The 18,617-nt window shown below is 39.5% G+C and overlaps 1 protein-coding gene across 2 annotated transcripts in view; it reads right to left on the bottom strand.

Annotated features, from left to right (window-relative positions):
- mvk (mevalonate kinase) overlaps nt 1-18,617 on the bottom strand; it is an 87,635-nt gene that overhangs the window by 68,651 nt on the left and 367 nt on the right. The window contains exons 2-10 of one of the 2 annotated variants that reach the window (XM_023269900.3): nt 17,331-17,478; nt 16,682-16,826; nt 14,086-14,241; nt 13,205-13,308; nt 13,003-13,048; nt 12,730-12,820; nt 12,200-12,319; nt 11,887-12,040; nt 9,408-10,824 (exon numbers count right to left, since the gene is read on the bottom strand). In XM_023269900.3, coding sequence (XP_023125668.1) covers nt 10,673-10,824; nt 11,887-12,040; nt 12,200-12,319; nt 12,730-12,820; nt 13,003-13,048; nt 13,205-13,308; nt 14,086-14,241; nt 16,682-16,826; nt 17,331-17,478 — 1,116 coding nt within the window. In that variant the 3' untranslated portion in view covers nt 9,408-10,672. Of the gene's footprint in view, nt 1-9,407; nt 10,825-11,886; nt 12,041-12,199; nt 12,320-12,729; nt 12,821-13,002; nt 13,049-13,204; nt 13,309-14,085; nt 14,242-16,681; nt 16,827-17,330; nt 17,479-18,617 lie in introns of those variants that run through there. The other variant, XM_055011529.1, reaches the window with a different exon arrangement.

Raw genomic sequence — 18,617 nt, 5'->3', positions numbered from 1 at the left:
TTGCATTTGCAGAATGTCATCTCCACTTGAATGAGAAATCATACATATTATGTGATTACAAGCACTGGTCCTCCTTTGGAGAGTTAAGTGCTATGACCCTGACCACGCTCATCAGTGCTGATGCCCTCATGACTACAGATGAGGACTAAATACTTCAGTGCTCATCCTCAGAGGTGGATATTTTTTCTTTCTTTTCACTACACATTTAATGGCAGAGATCACAAGTACATGAAAAGGAGCACAGGCAGGGAAAGTAATCACTGGATTCCTCATACGGGTGTGATAGTTAGAACAGGAGACCTTAAAAACGACAATCTGCAAGTGTTGAATCATTTCATGCCTAAAACAGAAATTAGTACTCATTTCTTGAGCTATTAGAGTGATTTGAATTCATTATCACTTCCTTAAAAACAAATATGTTTAACAGCGAGTGTGAGAGAAACTGAGAGAAACATCCTCCATGTCGAAAAACAGCCTACTTTAGTTGGACTTGTGTATTTGCTGCATGTCTTGTTTGTTTCCCATCCTAAAGACATCCATTCTTTACCATGCCTAAGAGTTTGTTTATTTCACAATTCTTTAAAATTGCTTCCCCCACAATATTATCCTCCCGTAAGTGAATGCAATCATGCAAAATGGCCACTTTTGTATTTCTAGTGTTTCACAAAGCCCGATGCATATTTATGAATATTGTTGTAGAGCCAGCTATCCCTATAATCTTCTCCGGAAATGCATAAAATACAACATGACCAAATGCTTAAAATGGCCACTTGATGAAAGTTTCGTTTGCTACCAAGGACCCGAACTGCTGATTAACAAACCATCATCACACAGAGAAGACAGACCACTAATGTGCAGCGGGTGATAAAGACCCCCTCTTTTCTCCTGATGGCAATGCAGCAGAACAATCACAACACTGAGGTCATCTCTCACTGCAAGGCCGAGACCGCTTTAGCATTCAACATAGCGGCTGCATGAGACGATAGCCTGCCACTCAAGCCTTATTGATGGAATCCAGAACAAAAAAACTAAAAATCTGATGTGGGGTCAATGAGTGAAGGTCCTGGCTTATCTCTCAGCTTGAAACTGTGTCCAGTGGAACAGCAGCTGTCACAAAATTGTTCACACAGGCATGGACAGCAAGTCTGAGAAATGGAAAAATGTCAAAGCAATTTATGGACATCCAAGAAGTGTGAATGAATTATAAAACATCATTAAACGTATCAAACCAGCAAAGGGGAACTGAGTTATTTAACTTTGGAATTGAGGTATTATAATTTTTTTTGAAAAACCATTTAAATTAAATGAAATCTAACCAAAATGGGAGATTATTACATTGTTATAATGTCGCAAAACCAAATTAAGATATATTACAAAAGACTATCATTTCCTAATGGATGACATAAGGTTGTGAGATGTGGTTAAAATTGTACTGATTAGTTTAAAATGTAGGAAATGTTGCATGTAGAGTAATCAGGCTACTCAAAGCAATAAGCAGTGTTTTACTGTCACAGACAGAGGAAGCCTTCTAATCATTTATTTAAGCATTAGCATCAAATTATAAAAATATTCCACTAAAAAAAAAAAAACAATATTCATAGTAGTCATAGTTTAATTTTACTTGAGTGTTATTGCTGCAGCACTTTAATGCAGAGCACATTGAGAACGGCACCAGTTTTATAAATGGATAATATGATCATATGTTTTGTATGTAAGATGTTTACCTGCAGAAAAACCAGAGCTGGTAAAGTGAATGAAGTGGAACAAACCATATATACAGTGTTATAGAAGTGCAGTACCTTTGCAATTATATGTACTGAGTTACTGTTGCTAATCACTGTCCACTGTGATAATGAGACCAGGCTAACTATGAATTTGCCCAACAGGAATTAAGTATCCATCCATCCCTCCATCCATCCATCCATGCATCCATCCATGCGTGAATAACAATAACTTAACTAATTGTTACTTGTTAAATGACATCTTTACATTGAACTAATAATTATTAGTAACAAAACTAAGATTGTATCAAGACAGTCAGTAAAGGATCCACTTCTAGATAGGACACATAAGGCAGCACTCAGCTCCTCATCTAACTCAACAGTAGACACTATGATTCTTTTGTTTCAGAAAAACTGTCTCTTAAAATTGCTTGCTAATTGGCACTAACTAGTTTTCACAACAAATCTTTTCTGCAGTAACTGTTTTTCTTGACACTTTGGTGATGCAGAAACAAGCTGTGAACACAACACTGACATATTATCACCTTTCAAGCTCACTTCGTCAGCTTGCATTACATCCACTAGATACGAAGGAGCATTCCTTTTGAGTCTAATTTGTTTCCCTTGAGTTCTGTAAGTCTAATATTTACTTTCCTTACAGCCCTTTAAAGTATTTGGCTAAATGCAGCTGCATGCTGCAGTCAAAAATGGTGCTAGAGAGAACCAAAACAGTAAAGTTGTAGGCCATAAAACCAAAACACTATACTCAAAGACTCTATAAAGCTCTGCAGAGTCCAGTCATAATTTTCTGTGGGTTCATTACAACAGATAGCCCTTCCACATTAAAACATAGGCATTAAATCCTAAGTTGTTGTTTTTTTTGTCTGCATTTGTTCTCATTGTTTGACTCCACAAAAGTTTCAATAAATAAATCCTAAGTTTAACATACCGATCAGTGCAGCAGCTATAAACAAGCTAACCTACAAACATCTTATCACTTGAATTGTCTTTCAAATGATTCAGCTGTCATTTTAAGATCAGCGGATGCCGACCTTTATCCCCATCATCAATACAGATCATTGAATATAAAGACAAGCCCCATTTCTTTTTTCCCGAGAGAAAGAAGCCACAGAAACTGTCTTTACAATGGCAGAAAAGGCACTGTAGCAGTTGGAGTGTAATAATTAGCATTCAGAGTGAAAGCAGGATCATGTGACCATTGGCAGAGTTTCTAAGTTCTGGCCCAATGGACAGAGAGTAAACTCCACAGGGGACTCCCCAGGGAGCAAGACATGCCGGGTTTGAGAGGGGTTATTGGACTGTGCTGTCTCTCTGACTGTGAGCCACTGGGGACCGGAGCAGAGGTGCCTGATGGTGCACTGAAGCCTGAGTGTGACACCTGGGCTGTCTGTCACGGCCACAAACACTGACAATGTGACACCTGACAGGATAGGAGTTGAGGCTGCAACACCAGAAGTCAAGACCCAGCTGACAGTAAGGATGAGAGGCGTGCAGTTCAACTCAATAATTTCCTCGACACACTTAAACCCAGGCCCCGCTTGTCTCCTTCCTCCTTTCTCTTTCTTCGCCTTTCTTCAGTGTTCATGGCCCTTTAAATAAATCAGGGTCCCGAGGAGGCTGAACCCATCAATTAGAGTCGTCTGATGAGACAGTGTGTGTATTAATCAACAGTGTGAGGCGTGTGACAGGCTGAGAAGAGACAGGATGAAGGGCTGCAGTGCCAGAGAGCTTTAAGAGGAGCTCTGACGAACAGGCTCTTAAGATGAATTTCCCAGTCTGCATCACTAAACTAAACTGATATCCAATTATGTTCCCCACATCGACAAGCGAACGGAGCAGCTGTGAGCAGCAAAGGCTCGCAGTGTCAGAACTGGCCAGGCGCGAGGCAGAGAAACCCAGGACCTTGAAGGAGATGTCACAAGGAGGCCGGAGTCAGCCGCTTGAGTGAGCGATGGTCCACACGCTTGCCTGAAAGCATGACATTGCCGAAGGGGGAAAAACACCATTTTATCATTCAGTGCGATTCGCACCCTCTCTCCCTGTCAAACATGCCATATGTCCCCGTCACAGGTCGTCTTGCTGGCTTATCGAGTGTGACAGGGCTATTCACACACTGCTCCCAATCAGACACCATCTCCTGCAGAAAAAAATCACCACTATAGCACAGTGACGGGCTGTCAGGCAGAGGGCACCAACCTCCACAGGGCCTTGGCTGAGAGTCTGCCCATCTGGGGGAAGGGGCCAAAGGCCAGGGGTTACGATGGGAGACACAGCACAGGCATCCACACAAGCATACACCTCATGCACCCTCATGCTGTTGACACTTTTCTGTTGTTATTCTGTTAGCAACAAGGCAGAGCTGAAATCGGAGTCTGTGTATATCAAATCTTTGAAAAAAAGAGAAAAGCTTCAATTAAAACTGAAGTTTTCATGTGTAAATAAAAGCATAAAAAGTGTTTCATGTTGAATCTACATAAAGACAAGAGTGACACTGCTTATGCTGTTCATAAAACTCTCTTTAAGTGCTCTGTGAATTTGACTTGACGTTTCACTGCATGATGTAGCTCATTGTGACTACGAAACAGGTTATTTGCCCGACAGGAAACAAAACTAGTATGTAAACCTCACTTGGCACTTCACATTGGTATCCAGTACTCAACCGATTTTCCTAACCGTCAGACCATACCAGTCTCTTATATGTTATGCCAATCTGTGGCTACAAATCAGGACAAGCAGAGGTCACTGAAATCCATATGTACAGCACACAATCTCAGAGCCCTGAAGAAGATTTTCTCCCCGCGATGCACTCCTGGAGTCGACAAATGTTTACTTTGATGCCAAAGAATCTCAGTGGTACTTAGCCACTTGGCTCCAAACACAATAACACTGCAGAGATGCTGAATATATCCACTAAGTGAGCAATCAGCTGCAAAGTGGGCTAAAATTTTCACTTATCCCCCCCATGATGATATGCATAGAGAAATAAATCAGAGAGCAAGAGAAGGAGCAGAGGGGCAAGGGGAAGAAGTGGTATCACCTGATCTGTCTTATCTTAAAAAGCAGCGGGATGTGGCAACACAGCTCTTCAGAAAGAGATAGAACCCTCCTGGCACATTTTTATAAGAAAGATTTCTGTGAAATGATTGCTAATCTATGCAAAAAAAGCAATCAGTGACTCATTCATAATGCATGAGCAACGAGATACCAATTTTGCAACGCTTTCGGATTATTAGATGTTATCGTGAATGCAGCAGATGAAATATGAACACTCCTACCTGTCCCATTGTAATTACATGACTGCAGTGGTCCAGGGATACACTGGGAGAAGGGAAAATGTAAAGAAAGAAACAAACAGGGAGACAGGCAGACCATCAGATAGAAACATCCATTACAATCTGACTACAGATAGCTCTAGATGGGAATATTTGTTTCTAACAGCTTTATGTATCCATTTGTGCCATGATTTATCAACCTAAAAGCTGTGGTTTTAAGTACATCTGGCTGACATTTTAATGGTCCATCAATCACATGGTGTGATAACATTTTGAGATCATCCTCCTCCCCGAGCCACTGAGGGGAAAAAAAAAAAAAAAAAAACGGAATCCAATAAATTGGCTGCAATCCCAGGGAAATGATGAGAACCTATTTCAAATTCAAAGCAAGTTCAAAGTATGAATGTTAGATAAGCTGCTTCTCAAATTAATGCAAATCAAATTTCATTTAGGATGTTTTTGTTCTATATAGACCCTCGTGTACTGAATATATTTCGGTGCCAGTAAGCTGCAGTTTAAAGCCTGACGCCTGAAAAAAACAAATTCCTGTTTGGATTATTGGATTCAGATTAGTTCATGATTTAATGTAATGTATTCTTGAAGAAGAATGTGCTTCTCGTGCAAGAGCCCTACATGCATGCTCATCATAAACAAGGAGAATTAAACTGACTTAACATATATCATTGTGAATGCCAAGAAAATATTAAAATAAACCTTTGACTTAACCTAAAATACTGGACATACCTTTCTTTCTCCCCCAAAGGCAATATAAACAGGCAGAGCTAAAGTGATGAAGCTTGACCTTGTGCCCCGAACTCAACCTCGTATTCAACTGGTCCCATATGAGACAGAGACTGGAAGAATGTAGCACAGCCTCTCTTCTTCTTTTTTCTGTTTAAACATTAAAAAAACAGCAATGCCAAAGCCTGACTTTTTTTAACTTGAGTGCTAACGTGTCTGGATAGCACCTGGAAGCCTTGTGAAAAGCGCTGACAGATTTCATACTTTTACATTCTGGGCAACTTCGACACAAGGGATTTGCTCTTAAAACGGAGCACAGCAAGGATGAAGGGTGGTATAAAAATCAATGAGGCTTTTCAAAGGCAACATGAAAAAGCAGCGCCTTAGCCTGCAATTAAACAAGAGCGCTCCTGGCACTGAGGGATGACAGAGTATGTTGCAGATGCCCTCAACTTCACAGGATCAATTACGGGATCAATACCATGACATGATACAATTCCATGATGGAAACTGGGACGTGGACTGGGGCTGCGCTGTGTCATGTGTTTCAGATGTTTACAGTAATACAGCTCAAGCAGGTCTGTACGCTGTGGGCCCATTTCACAAGCATGAAAGAAGACCAGCTCTAGACCAAACACATTCTCCAGGTGGAAACCTCATTTGAAATATTTTGTCTAAGCTAAGAGCAGTAAAGAAGAGGTTCTCCGTTTGGGGGTCAGGAGGCAAAAACATTTCTTCCATGATAAATTATTTCTATTTTAAGACCTTCCTTTTTTTCAGCCATGCAAATTGCAGTGTTTTTATTTCAGTCTATTGACAAATCATCCACTTCAGTACAGACTGTTTTCAAATATGCTTTATCCTTTGGACATTCACGGTTGCCAGATGCTGTATCCTCATCAGTTTGGAGACTTTTTCTGTAATGTCACCATGTGGTTCACATTTATAGTTTTCAGTAAAACTGGTCTGACTTCTGGCTGAATAACCACATCATTTGGAACAGATATTCATGTTCCCCTCAGGATGAATACAGAAAGTTCTTTTCATTTAGCAAAATTTCTAGTTCAGTCCCAAATATTTGCAAATGACATTCAGCTGAATTTTTCCCCCATTTTTGTTGCAATTTGAGAACTTTAAGAGTTATTTGAAACCTGCAAGGGGTTACTGTGTTTTCATGTGACCTGTTGCATTTCAATGCAACCTAAACTCAGATGGTGTTTACATCTGTTTACTTTTCTCCTGCCCTCTGTGCTCACATGAACTGCATTTTAGTACACCTGAATTCCCAATGTAGCTGTTTTCATTTACATATTAATTTGCTGTAAGACAACAAAACAATTATCAAAAACTGCCTGAAACACAGCCCATTAAGACTACAAGTTAAGCAGCAGTCACTTCAGAGTTATTTCCAAGCTGTTCCTCTGCATCACAAATATACTGATTTTGTAATAACAGCATTGTTTGACAAACTCACTGTACACAGGAGGCAAAAATGAAAAATGAGCATGTAAAATTATCACTCGGAGAAAAAGGCAGAAGAAACAAAGTCCTGATTTTACAGACTTGCTATGTTTTGCACTGTCAGAGGTATAGAGAGAGTCTTCTTCTTAAAGAAGGCTTGAACAACAGCAGCTCAGCTGCATTGAAAGCTACAGACACTGAAACAGCCTGTTAAGAACACTGTTAAAACCTTGTGTTATACAGTCATGTAAAACTGAAACTTCTGAGCAGTATTTTGAGCTAAAAAATTAATTCTGGAACCTGGTCAACACTGATTAACCTGATGAAAAGTATATAGGACCTTTAAGGTAAGATAGTGGACATGGTTAACAATAAACCTCCTCAACATTGGAATATCAGCATTATCACTGCGACAATGATAGCATGTTAACATTAGCATCAAGCAAAATGCACTGCTCACTACTATAGCTGTAAACTTTTAGTTTTTTTTTCTCCTCCAAACTACAAGTTAATATTACTTCTTTGAGCCTCTGAAGATCACTCCAATAAAACTGAGGAAGAATAAGATATTTATTTACAGCTTTCAAACACTGGCAACCACTGACAAAAAAAGATTCTTGTTGAGTTTTAGAGGTTCACAAGTCAAAAGTAGAGGAAACTCCCGTGGATTGGTGTTTAATCAGTCCAATATGGTAATGCTAAAATCCATATTCCAATAGCCGCACTATGCAACTTCTGCTGAACAGCAGCTTCTGTCACCACAAATCGCCACTACTAAATGATAATAGATGCTAAAATATAGTACAGTCCAAGAAGAGGAGAATAATAAAGTCAGTATACTAATTCAGTAATGTCAGCAGTGTGTTTAAAGTTTGCTAATATAAGCTACAGGTCTTACCAGACCAATTAAGGCTAGAGCAATAAAGCCCCTGAGTGTCCTGAATTAAACAACGGTGTGTTTTTTTATTACTTGTGAATTTAATTTGGAAAGAGGAGAATGTGTTATTTCTTCTTGCTTTTAAAAAAAACGTCCCTTTATTGGAAAAACAAATGCATAATGAAGATCTGGGACTTAAAGAACAACACAGAATTTCTCCAAATGTTTTACAATGTAAAACTAAATCCTCAGAGTTCTTTGACAACACTGTTGTGCCCTGCTGTCTTAATCAGACCCCTGCTATCAACACCGTCCGCCAACCCCCACTTACCGAAAGGGCAAACACCCCCAAGAGGATCATACAGCTCATCATGACAGAGAGGAGCTCATGATGTTGATGTTGCCTCTGTCACTGTGTCTGCATGGATGTCGTGAGAGGACGAGCGCACAAATCCTCCTTGCTGTGGCCAATTCCACATCGCGTTCCCACACAGATAACGAGACATAAAATGAAATAAATACAAATTTTCCACAAAGACAAATTCAGACATCTATATATGTAAATGCAATCGCTTCGCTGTAGGAAGCGATACACTAAATCCCCGTTAGCAAAAAGCAGTGGACATCAGCAACATGATATCTAGTCAGTCAGGTCTAAATCTGTATTCAAACTTAATGGCTCCTGACAAGCATTTCACCAGTCGACAGAGGACCAGAGGGAATGTGCCACAGAGAGCATGACCACTCAGCAAATTCACATTTAGCATTTCATTCCTCCTGCTTGGACAAAATGAATTATTCATCCTCGATTCTCTCACATTGATCCATCTAGACAAAACTCGCTAAAACCCCCAAAACGTTAAATGTTAAATGATTTGTGCATCTGCCTCCTCACTGCTGGGACAGCACACCGTTTTCACTGTATCTCTCTAATTCTGACACTCTCCCTCTATCCTTGACCCCTTTTCCTCACGCCCTCTGTTATCTGAAATAATCTCAGGCCTTCCTTAGATTCTATTCATCAGAGCAGAAAGAAGCAGGCGCTGACATTGATATAAAAAAAATACCATCTGTGCCTCACAGGGGTAAAAGGAGTGAGAGAGACTGAGACAGAAAAGAAAAAGAGGGGCTTCAAATAAAACTGGCTGTTGTCTCCCTCTTGTCCCCCCTTGTCAATGCCATTTCAATTGAAAAGCGCAGTGGTAATTAAATTCCAGCAGGGGTTAGGGGCAACTGTGCGGCACACTGACGGGGGGCTGCCCTGACATAAAGATGACACAATTCAAGAGGACAGAGGGGGCGCCAGGCAGAAAATGAAGGGAGGGTGACAAATGTCGTTTATTCACGTACACTGCCAGATTTGTACTACTCAATCTTCATGACATTCAAAAAATAGAAAATGAAATGGATATTCAAACTCAACCGAATCCCACAATGACCTTTTCCCCAAATCAGGGATATTCTAAACAGATCCGTCTTCTGTATCTGCGCCATTTGCAGAATATTTTGTAATGCTTAGGAGGATGAGCGATTAGGTGGAGAAGAATTTGGAAAAGCTGCTGTGCGTGTGCATGTACGTGTGTCAGCACAAATGTGTGACTCAGAAGGACGCTGGTTGTTGTTGATTCACATTATAGTGGCGCTAATCCAGAGGCTCCGTAGAGGCCACACACACTTCTGCTGTCCCCCTTTTCCCCCTATCCCCTATTAGCAAAACAACACAGCCAGTTAGTCTTTAACTGCACAAATAAACAGAGCTTAATCCTGCAGCGAGAATAATATTTTACCAAACTGTTACAGAAATTTGAGATACTCTGAGAAAAAATTGAACTGAAAACACAGAAAACTCTTTGGTTTTAGCATAATTTTACATTTCAGTCTTTAGAAAGCAACGCAAAAAATATAAAGGAGGATGCCAGAACTAAATTTGAAAAGGCATCCGTCTGTGTTGATAATTGTAATTCATGAGAGTGAAGCTCCAGATGTCAATCATTCTCTGAATACATTCATTGCATTATTATTTCCAGACTTTTCTACATTATTGTATCCAGTAAAATAAATCCTACAGGAAGATCTTTCATTTATGCAACAACAACAACAACATTCAATGTTAAAGTGCCGGCAGTAAGTACTTAATGACTGGTGATCATCTAATGCATAAAGACAGGCAGGCCTACTGATTTAAACATTTGGTAGAGAATCTACTTCAATTCTGCCAATGCTTCATTTACACATTAATCAATTTTATGAGTCTCTTCCTGTAAATCCTGTTTTGTAAAAAGCGTCTGTGCAACTCTGATGCCATCTAGTGGATAAAAAGCTTAGTACATATGATTGTACCTCAACACACATTGAAACACAGAGAGATGCCCCAACCGAAACACAAAACAAAGTTCATTGTTGCTAGTTTCAAAAATTGAGTTTGTTTCCAGTCTGCAAAATCTAGAATTAATACTCAAGGAAGCTTCATCCAGGCCCACGCAGCTTACTTCATTAGTTCAGCATACCTCAGGTCCTGAGGTAACGGCAATAAAAAGTCAAACAGCATGTTTGTCCTCTTGTTCAGCCACACCTGAGCTTCAATCACGATTTAAAATCTCCAGAATTTCCTCCTTAACAGAGAGGGGAGAGTGCTGCTGGACACCTGGTCCACCGATACTCGTTTCCCAGCAGTCAAAGCCACAGTCTCGTAAGTCCTGCACTGTACCCTGGACAACCAAGGAGTCAGTTTCTATAAAATAAAAAAGTCATAGTACAGTCATGTCAGAAAAGGTCATTTCAAGATGGACTACAAACACTGAACACTCTAACAGAACAGCTGCTGCTGAATGCAAAAATTAAAATTTAGTGCATAATAACTAAATAGGCGATAGTGGTGCTTTCAGGGTGAATTGTAAGTTTCTGTCAAAACTGAGTCAACCTCGTAGACAAAGACAAATAAGGACTTTGTGTGATGTGTGTGATTGCCCCGAACATCTGGTACTTCCCTGCTGTTTGCTGCTAAGGAAATGGTCCAAAACCCAGGAAATGCCCAGCAGCAGCTCAACAGAAAGGACGCAGCTGCACAGTTAAACTAACCACACGTCCAGTTAAAAGTATAAAGCTTCAGATGCAAGAGCAGCTTTTAAGCACGTACATAAAATAACTTTGTGCTTGCTTCCTTAACTCAAAGAGCTTTACTATAAAGACTCTCTGAGAGCGTTAGCGGAGGCAGATATAAGACAATCGACTTGACAATTGCAGAAACTCACAGACAGAAACGCTCGCTAAGAAAACAAATAAAGAGCATTTGGAAATCTATTTGAAGGATTTAAAACTTATTAAAATTCAGTACGCTACAGGCTGCAGGCATAAACAAAAACTGAATTTGCAGGTTCTTTGCTTGTTTGCTTTGTCAAAGAGAGGATGATACAAAGTTGCCTTAGAACCAGCTGTGCAGCAGTACTCGCACACCAAAGGCCCCTTCTTGTGCAGCCTTCTCATCATTTCCTGCCAATCAAATCGTTGTTTGAGAGACTTGGAGTGAGTGAGCGTTTGAGGAAAACAGAACATTTGCTGTCAGCAGGATTCTGACAGCTTGGCTCATCAAACTTCCCTCATCACAATGAATTCGGTATTAGACAAATCAATTAAAGGATGCACCGGAGGAGCAATAAAATGAAGGATTCACTTGAATTATATGCATCATCTAACCGAAGGGGTAATTGCTATTATCATTAAGTATGACGCTTTCGATGTTGCATTAATACAAACATTTAAAATTGAAAATCAAAATACAATTGACCTACAGCACCTGGTCTCAGAAGCGTGATGCCGCAGCCTCCTCCTCCTGCACCTGTTAGCTTGCTGTGGAGCCCTTTGGCCAGTGTGACCCGGCACAGCATGTCCAGGGCAGGGTGGCCCACGCCCATCACATTCAGATGGTGCTGGTTGATGTCAATGAGCTCCTGTGAATTATATGACACAGCCCAGAAAATGAGTCACATGGATGTGAATATTGGCTCTCTGGTTTAACATACTCTATGCATTAAAAATACATTAACCTGAAATGCCTTAGTGACATGTTAACAGTGCAAAATGCTTGACAGTCATATAATATTTTGTACCTCTAGAATATTGTAGTGCTCTCCTGTGATGGGCTCACAGGTCATCTCTGAGAGGACCTTCTCACAAGTGCAGGAGATGGCATCAACTGAGTCAAGCACTGGGGTCATGATGGAGGGAAACTGCAGGAGGGAAAACACGAATTTCCAATGTCACTTGTGCACAAGTGTTCGTGCAAGACAGCAGACGCCTTGAGCGCGTTTTGAAAAGTTTGGCCTTTTATTTCGATGGATACACTGTATACAAACACAGACTGTGAACTGGTAGGTTTGACTCTGGTTATGCTCCAGCCTGATCACAACACTGCCACAACACCATCCAGGCCCATCTCTGTCTGGAGCAGAAATCTGCACACCTGCTGGTGTCACCAAGGCAACAGCACACAGGGATGCTGGCTAAGAGTTTAATTTTAATATTTTATGAAGGCACTCAACGCCGTGCTCTGGAGTATCTGCCATGCAAAAGCACCGCCTATTATATTAATTACAGTGTCGGCAAGTAATACACCGGGGAGGAAGAAACCATTTAGTACCTTGTTAATTTTGTCCTTCACCCTGGCAACAAGTACCTTGGTGCTACGTGGTACTTTGGTGTTAGTGAGGAGGATTCTTAATAATGGCACCCTGGAAGTAAAGCAGAGAGATCGGAGAGTTCACACAGGCATGTTATTCTGGAGCTCAGCCGAGGTATTAATTCTATTCAGACATTATTTGTTTTCTATAAAAAAAAACAAAAAAAAAACACACACAGACATTACTTTATTAATTGACCTTTTAAATTAAGTTAAATCAAAAATTGTTAATACCTGCTCAGTGGTATTATCTTCCCTGCTAAGAATCTCAGCATGCCACCTACATGAAGGGAAACCAGAATCATTAAATAGGGAATCATCAGATAATAATGAACAGTGGTGGTGAAATACTCTGGTGTTTCCATTAAGGAGTGTTGTGTGTAAAGGGAGTGGGTATAACGACATAAATTTCATTTTTGATAATTTAATGTCTCACCCCATGTTCCTACAGCGTTGTCTACTCCTGAAGGATTACCATGGATGATCATCTCCCCTTGGAAAGCCCAACTGTTGATCAGCTCCAAGTCCTCCTGACACCATCTGCAGGCGTTTTAAAATGAAAGGAGGAATTTTGAAGCCCAACAAACTCTGTCTGACCAGCCATCTACTTGACTGTACTACCTCACCGTATTCTGAACAATGGCATAGGGGAGCATTGTAGCATTGGAAGTGGCTGTATATTCACTAATTTATAATAGAAATGCTGTTTGTAATTACACAAGCTAATTCTAGTATTTTCAGCAGAATGCGCAACAACAATATCATCCTGATAATACGTCCAAACATTAATTTCTATCTTCAATTTTCCAAAAGGAGACAGATTTTTTTCTCAAAAAAATGTGCCTGTCTCACTTTGGACATTTGCATTTCTATAATAGAGCTTTGTCACTACTGAAAATATGGAATATAAAATATTACGGTAATTCAAAAGTTAAAATTAGGAGAGATAAAAGAGTTGACACTTTCTTAACAAATGAAGCATCATCATAAGATTAGTGTTTGGAGTATGTAAGGTCACTATTGTGGTTTGCATTATAGTTTTGACACATACTTATGCATTAGTTTTTTCTATTTAAAAAGCAGAATGTTGATATCTTAGGTCTTTCACCTTCAAAGCAAAGACCTTTGCCTGAAACTGCACTCTGTGATATGTGTGAAGTGAAAACATGATTCAATATGATTCTTAGTTTTTCATGAAGTGTCATACTTAAGAGTATCATCATCAAGCTTAATGATTCTGTTTATGCAAAACAAGGGTTGACACCAACATCATACACAGCTCATGATGGGGACGTTTCTTTCACATAATATCATTACCTGGCAGTGTGATCCCATTCTTTGAGAGGAGCAGGAATGACTCCACTTGTGCAGAGCAGAGCTGCAGCTAAACACACAGAGTAAGCGGCGCTTGATCCCAGTCCTGCTCCAGTCGGCAGCTCTGACCACACAGTCACCGTCAAGCTGGGCAGCTCACTAAGAAAAGAATCATTCAGACTGTAAGACATTATTAAAGTATTTACTGGAAAGACAAGAGGAATTTGCAAATGCATCCCCAAAATGAGGAAAAACACACAACAAATGAGTATTACCACATATTAATTAAGAATAATAGCAATTATTCATTTAAAGTCAGTACAGTGCACTTTTGAAAAAGTGTATCAAGTAAATCAAGTAAATAATGTGTTACAATAATAATAATAATAATAATAATAATAATAATAATAATAATAATAATAATAATAATAATACATTTTATTTGTAAGAGCCTTTCTTGACTCCCGAGGTCACTTTACAAAAAAAACAACTACAGTAGAACAGATGAAAACCATACAAAAGGATAAAAAAAAACATACATAGAGATAAAAACCATACATAAGGAAAGAGGCAGTTAGAGCGACTGAATAATCTTGAACAGATGAGTTTTGAGTTTGGATCCAAAAAGAGGCAGAGAGTCAATATTTCGAATGTCCGGTGGGAGTGAGTTCCAGAGTTTGGGAGCAGAGCAGCTGAAAGCCCTGGTCCCCATGGTGCTGAGGAGGGCGGAGGACAATGTGAGGTGGATGGAGGAAGACGATCTGAGAGAGCGAGTGGAGGAGGCGATGTGAAGGAGAGCAGACAGATAGGGAGGGGAAAGGTTGTGGATGTCCTTGAATGTATACAGGAGGATTTTGAATTCTATTCTGGATTTGACAGGTTATATCCATGGCTACAGTATTTGCATAGTTTGTGTAATGTATAGTAACACATTCACTACCACATGCAACAGAAACTTAGTTGACAGTTCTGTCGATGTCTGTCAGGGAAACTGCATTTTGGCAGAAAGGAGAATACCGTACTCTAAGCTAATTGTCCGGCTCTTCTCTCGAGGGAAAAACACATCCAGACTTGTTAAAGGGTGCAGAGTGGCCTAGTGCCAGACTCTCATTAGTGGCCATCCTGTCAGAACCCATCACCTCTCTCAGACACGCCAGCACTGTGTCAGCACAGATTAAACCTCCTGACAACCTGCAGCTTTAATGTTCCTGAGCATCTTCCCCGTCCAACTTACATCCAGCCTTTCTGTCTTCTGTAACTATCCTCATTTCAAAAAGGATGGATTTATTCATTTGTGTCTTTTACCAATCTACATCAGTTTTTACAAAATAAGCATTAACCTAAGAGCTAGAAAGAGTAAAGAGGTAAACACTGCATGACTGTATGAGAGCAGTATGGCAAAAACACCAGCTTAACACACCCTCAGATGGTGACAAGCACTTGTCACTTTCTGCTACTGTCAATTACACTTAAAGCATTTAGTTAACATAACAGCTGAACAATACAGTATATTAAATGTTTTTAATCTAATTTATGGCATCTAAATGTGAACACATTGAGTGTTCACTGTGGAAAGAATTAAATTTAATAAGCAACCCTCCCATGATATCCAACAGGACACATAACAGTACACATATGATAAATCAGCCTGCTTTAATTCCCTTTCATTTGGGTTGTTGCTCACACACAAACCCACAAGTATGGGCCTAGCAGGCTTTAAAATTTCCACAAAGTAGAGAAAAATTGTCATTCTATGACTATACACTTTGCCTGCATCACCTACAGGTACAAAATGTCATAGCTGGTACCATTTTAAGTTGCACCACCTCTGGGCTCAGGTGTTTCTTGGGCTTTTTTTGCCTCTTTTTTTACAGCTGTAGCTTTTAAGTGTGTTCCTTTGAGGTCACATAGTTTAAGTTCCTCCCCCATCATTGATTAAATCCTTAAATACTCATCTCTGTGTATCAAAGTTACATATTTAGAAGTTTTCTCTCATGAAAACAATCTCTTACTGCTTAAAAATTACTGAGATTTGGGCAAAACATTTTTTTCTTGGGATTTAATGATCTCTCTCAAGTTTGGTGAGGACACCTCTTGCTTCCACTCCTAAAAGCACACAGGAGGACACTCTTGGAGCACAGAGAACTAATGACAACATGAGCAGAGTGCATACTTTTCAGTATTCAGCAAAGAATGATTAATCTGACAAAAACATGACATTTCACAGTTGGACTCTCGCAAACATACACAATCAGTCGTTCGTGAAAGAGATACAGTTGCAACACTCATTCCCTGCAGATAGTTATTTGCAGACACTGTTTGCTTGCTTCCTTTGCCAGTTGATGGAGAACATCACTATGTATACCTCTACATTTCTAAACTGTCGCTGCTTCTCTTGCCGAGGTGGTATAAACTGGACTGCAGTCTCAGATCTGAAACAAACGGCACAGTTGCTTTGCAGCAGGATGACATTTAATGGGTCTGATTTCTGGGTTGCTTTTTGTGTATGTATTTTTGTATAGATGTAATGTGATTTTGTGGTCATCTGAGTGATTAAAAAAAATGAACAAATGATGAGAAAACAGTGGTACTATCTTACCCTGATCCAAACAGTGAGAGGTAGATGTAAAGGAAGGATAAGGTGGCCATGCTGCAGGTGTCCAAGTTTCCATTGGTTGCACCGACAAACTCACGCAGTCTCTTCACAAGTTCAGCATCCAGACGTTGTGCTTCGTCCCTCTTTCCTATTAACATGATTTAAAAGACAAATCACAACAACACACACTTTATTCTTTAGTAGTGCAAAACAGATGCATTTATGAAAGTGTGTTTAATAAAGCATTCTCCAAAAAGGTAGCAATTATTTCATATGTTTATCTGGTCAAAGTGGAGTTTGAAGAGTTAGTGGTTTATCTAACAGCCTAAACAATAACTATCACCACAGACAATGTATGGGAGTTTGTTACTGCAATAGAACTCAAAAGCATTGTTTATAAAAGGTGTGTACTTTGAAACAGAGAATTTTCTCATATTTTAAATCACTCTGTGCAGTTTTACAGTTACATCTTCCGATGATATTGAGCAATATGGTAAATGGAGGGCACTGTTTAGCATCTTCCTCAAACATTGCCTAAACAGAAATGTCACAGTATGTATGTTGTTGGACTGTAGGATGCACGATACAGATGCAAGAACAAAGAACAGTGTTTGCATGAGCTTATGTTCCCCAGTGGTGCATCTTGTCTTACCATGGAAATTATGAATAAGCCGCCTCAGTTCAGACAGGTCCCAGCATTGGGATGTGTCAATGTTCGGGAGGTTGATGCAAACTTTGCCAGTAGTGGTGACTTTCAATCGCAAATATGCCCTTAGGTTCAAACTCACAGCAAGAGCCACCTGTGATGAAGCAACATGAGAACAAGCAAAAGATCAATAAAGGATGGCATTTTTCAGCATTTTAACAGTTGTTCATGTAGGTTTTACAACACTACCAGTTCTTTTATGTGGCATTCAGTGGTTTTGCAATAATTGAGTATATTTTTCTTACAGTGCAATATAGAGCTGTCACAATAATTTGCTTGTTTAACAACTTAACTATTAAATTACTCATTAACTACTTTGATAATGTAATAACCTGTCTCACTAATTAATTAAGTCTACATTGCAAAAATACATTTATTCGTGACATTGCAGTGCTAGATCCTTATCTGCCAAATGGTTTCTAGTAAAGAGAGGTCATAATAAATAGGGAGTGGCTGTAACTCTACAACCAATCACATGCACAATAATAAGACATTGTTCCCAAAACATCATTCAACTGAATCACAATTTTCAGTAACATGCAGAATTTTACAAAATACTCGGTACACTGTTACTGTACAGTAACAATCATAAATATACTCCCAAATTGTCTACAATAAACGGGTAAAATACTATGATCTCCAAATTTTTGCAGGGGCTATATGTAGATGAACCTGCAGTGATACATTGACATGGTATATCAAGAAATATATTTGTGAATAAATATAGCAGGAAGAAAATAAGAACATGAAGTCAAACTTCTCTGAATTCAGCTTCTTGCCGGTTTCTTTATCCCTCTGTGACAATAAACTGAAAATCTCTGGGTTGTGAACAAAGCACAGACATTTGAGGATTCTATCTTAGGCTTTAGGAAACACAGTTCAATATTTTTTCACCACTCTATAAACCAAACAACTAATCAGTTTAGGAAAAAAAATAGTCAGCAGATTGAGCAACAATGGAAATAATATTTACTGCATATAGCGCCACTGGAATGAATGATGAGGAGTGACAGGCTTTAAGGGGCAGGCAAACTGCAATAAGAAAATATGCACTGACAAGAAACTAAAAAACAATGAAACTACATTCTGAAGTTTTGTGTGTTAAACTAAAATTGTCCAGCAAAATCTTAGCCCAGCAACCAGTATCATATTCGCGTTTCTGCTGAGACACACACGTGTACCAAATGTCATCAGTAAATAAAATACTCAGTACAATCACTCTCATCCTCAAAC

The sequence above is a fragment of the Amphiprion ocellaris genome, chromosome 6, assembly GCF_022539595.1.
Source record: "Amphiprion ocellaris isolate individual 3 ecotype Okinawa chromosome 6, ASM2253959v1, whole genome shotgun sequence".
Lineage (NCBI taxonomy): Eukaryota > Metazoa > Chordata > Actinopteri > Pomacentridae > Amphiprion > Amphiprion ocellaris.
The sequence above is the reverse complement of the archived record's forward strand: the minus strand, read 5'-3'. Positions and strand labels throughout refer to the sequence as shown.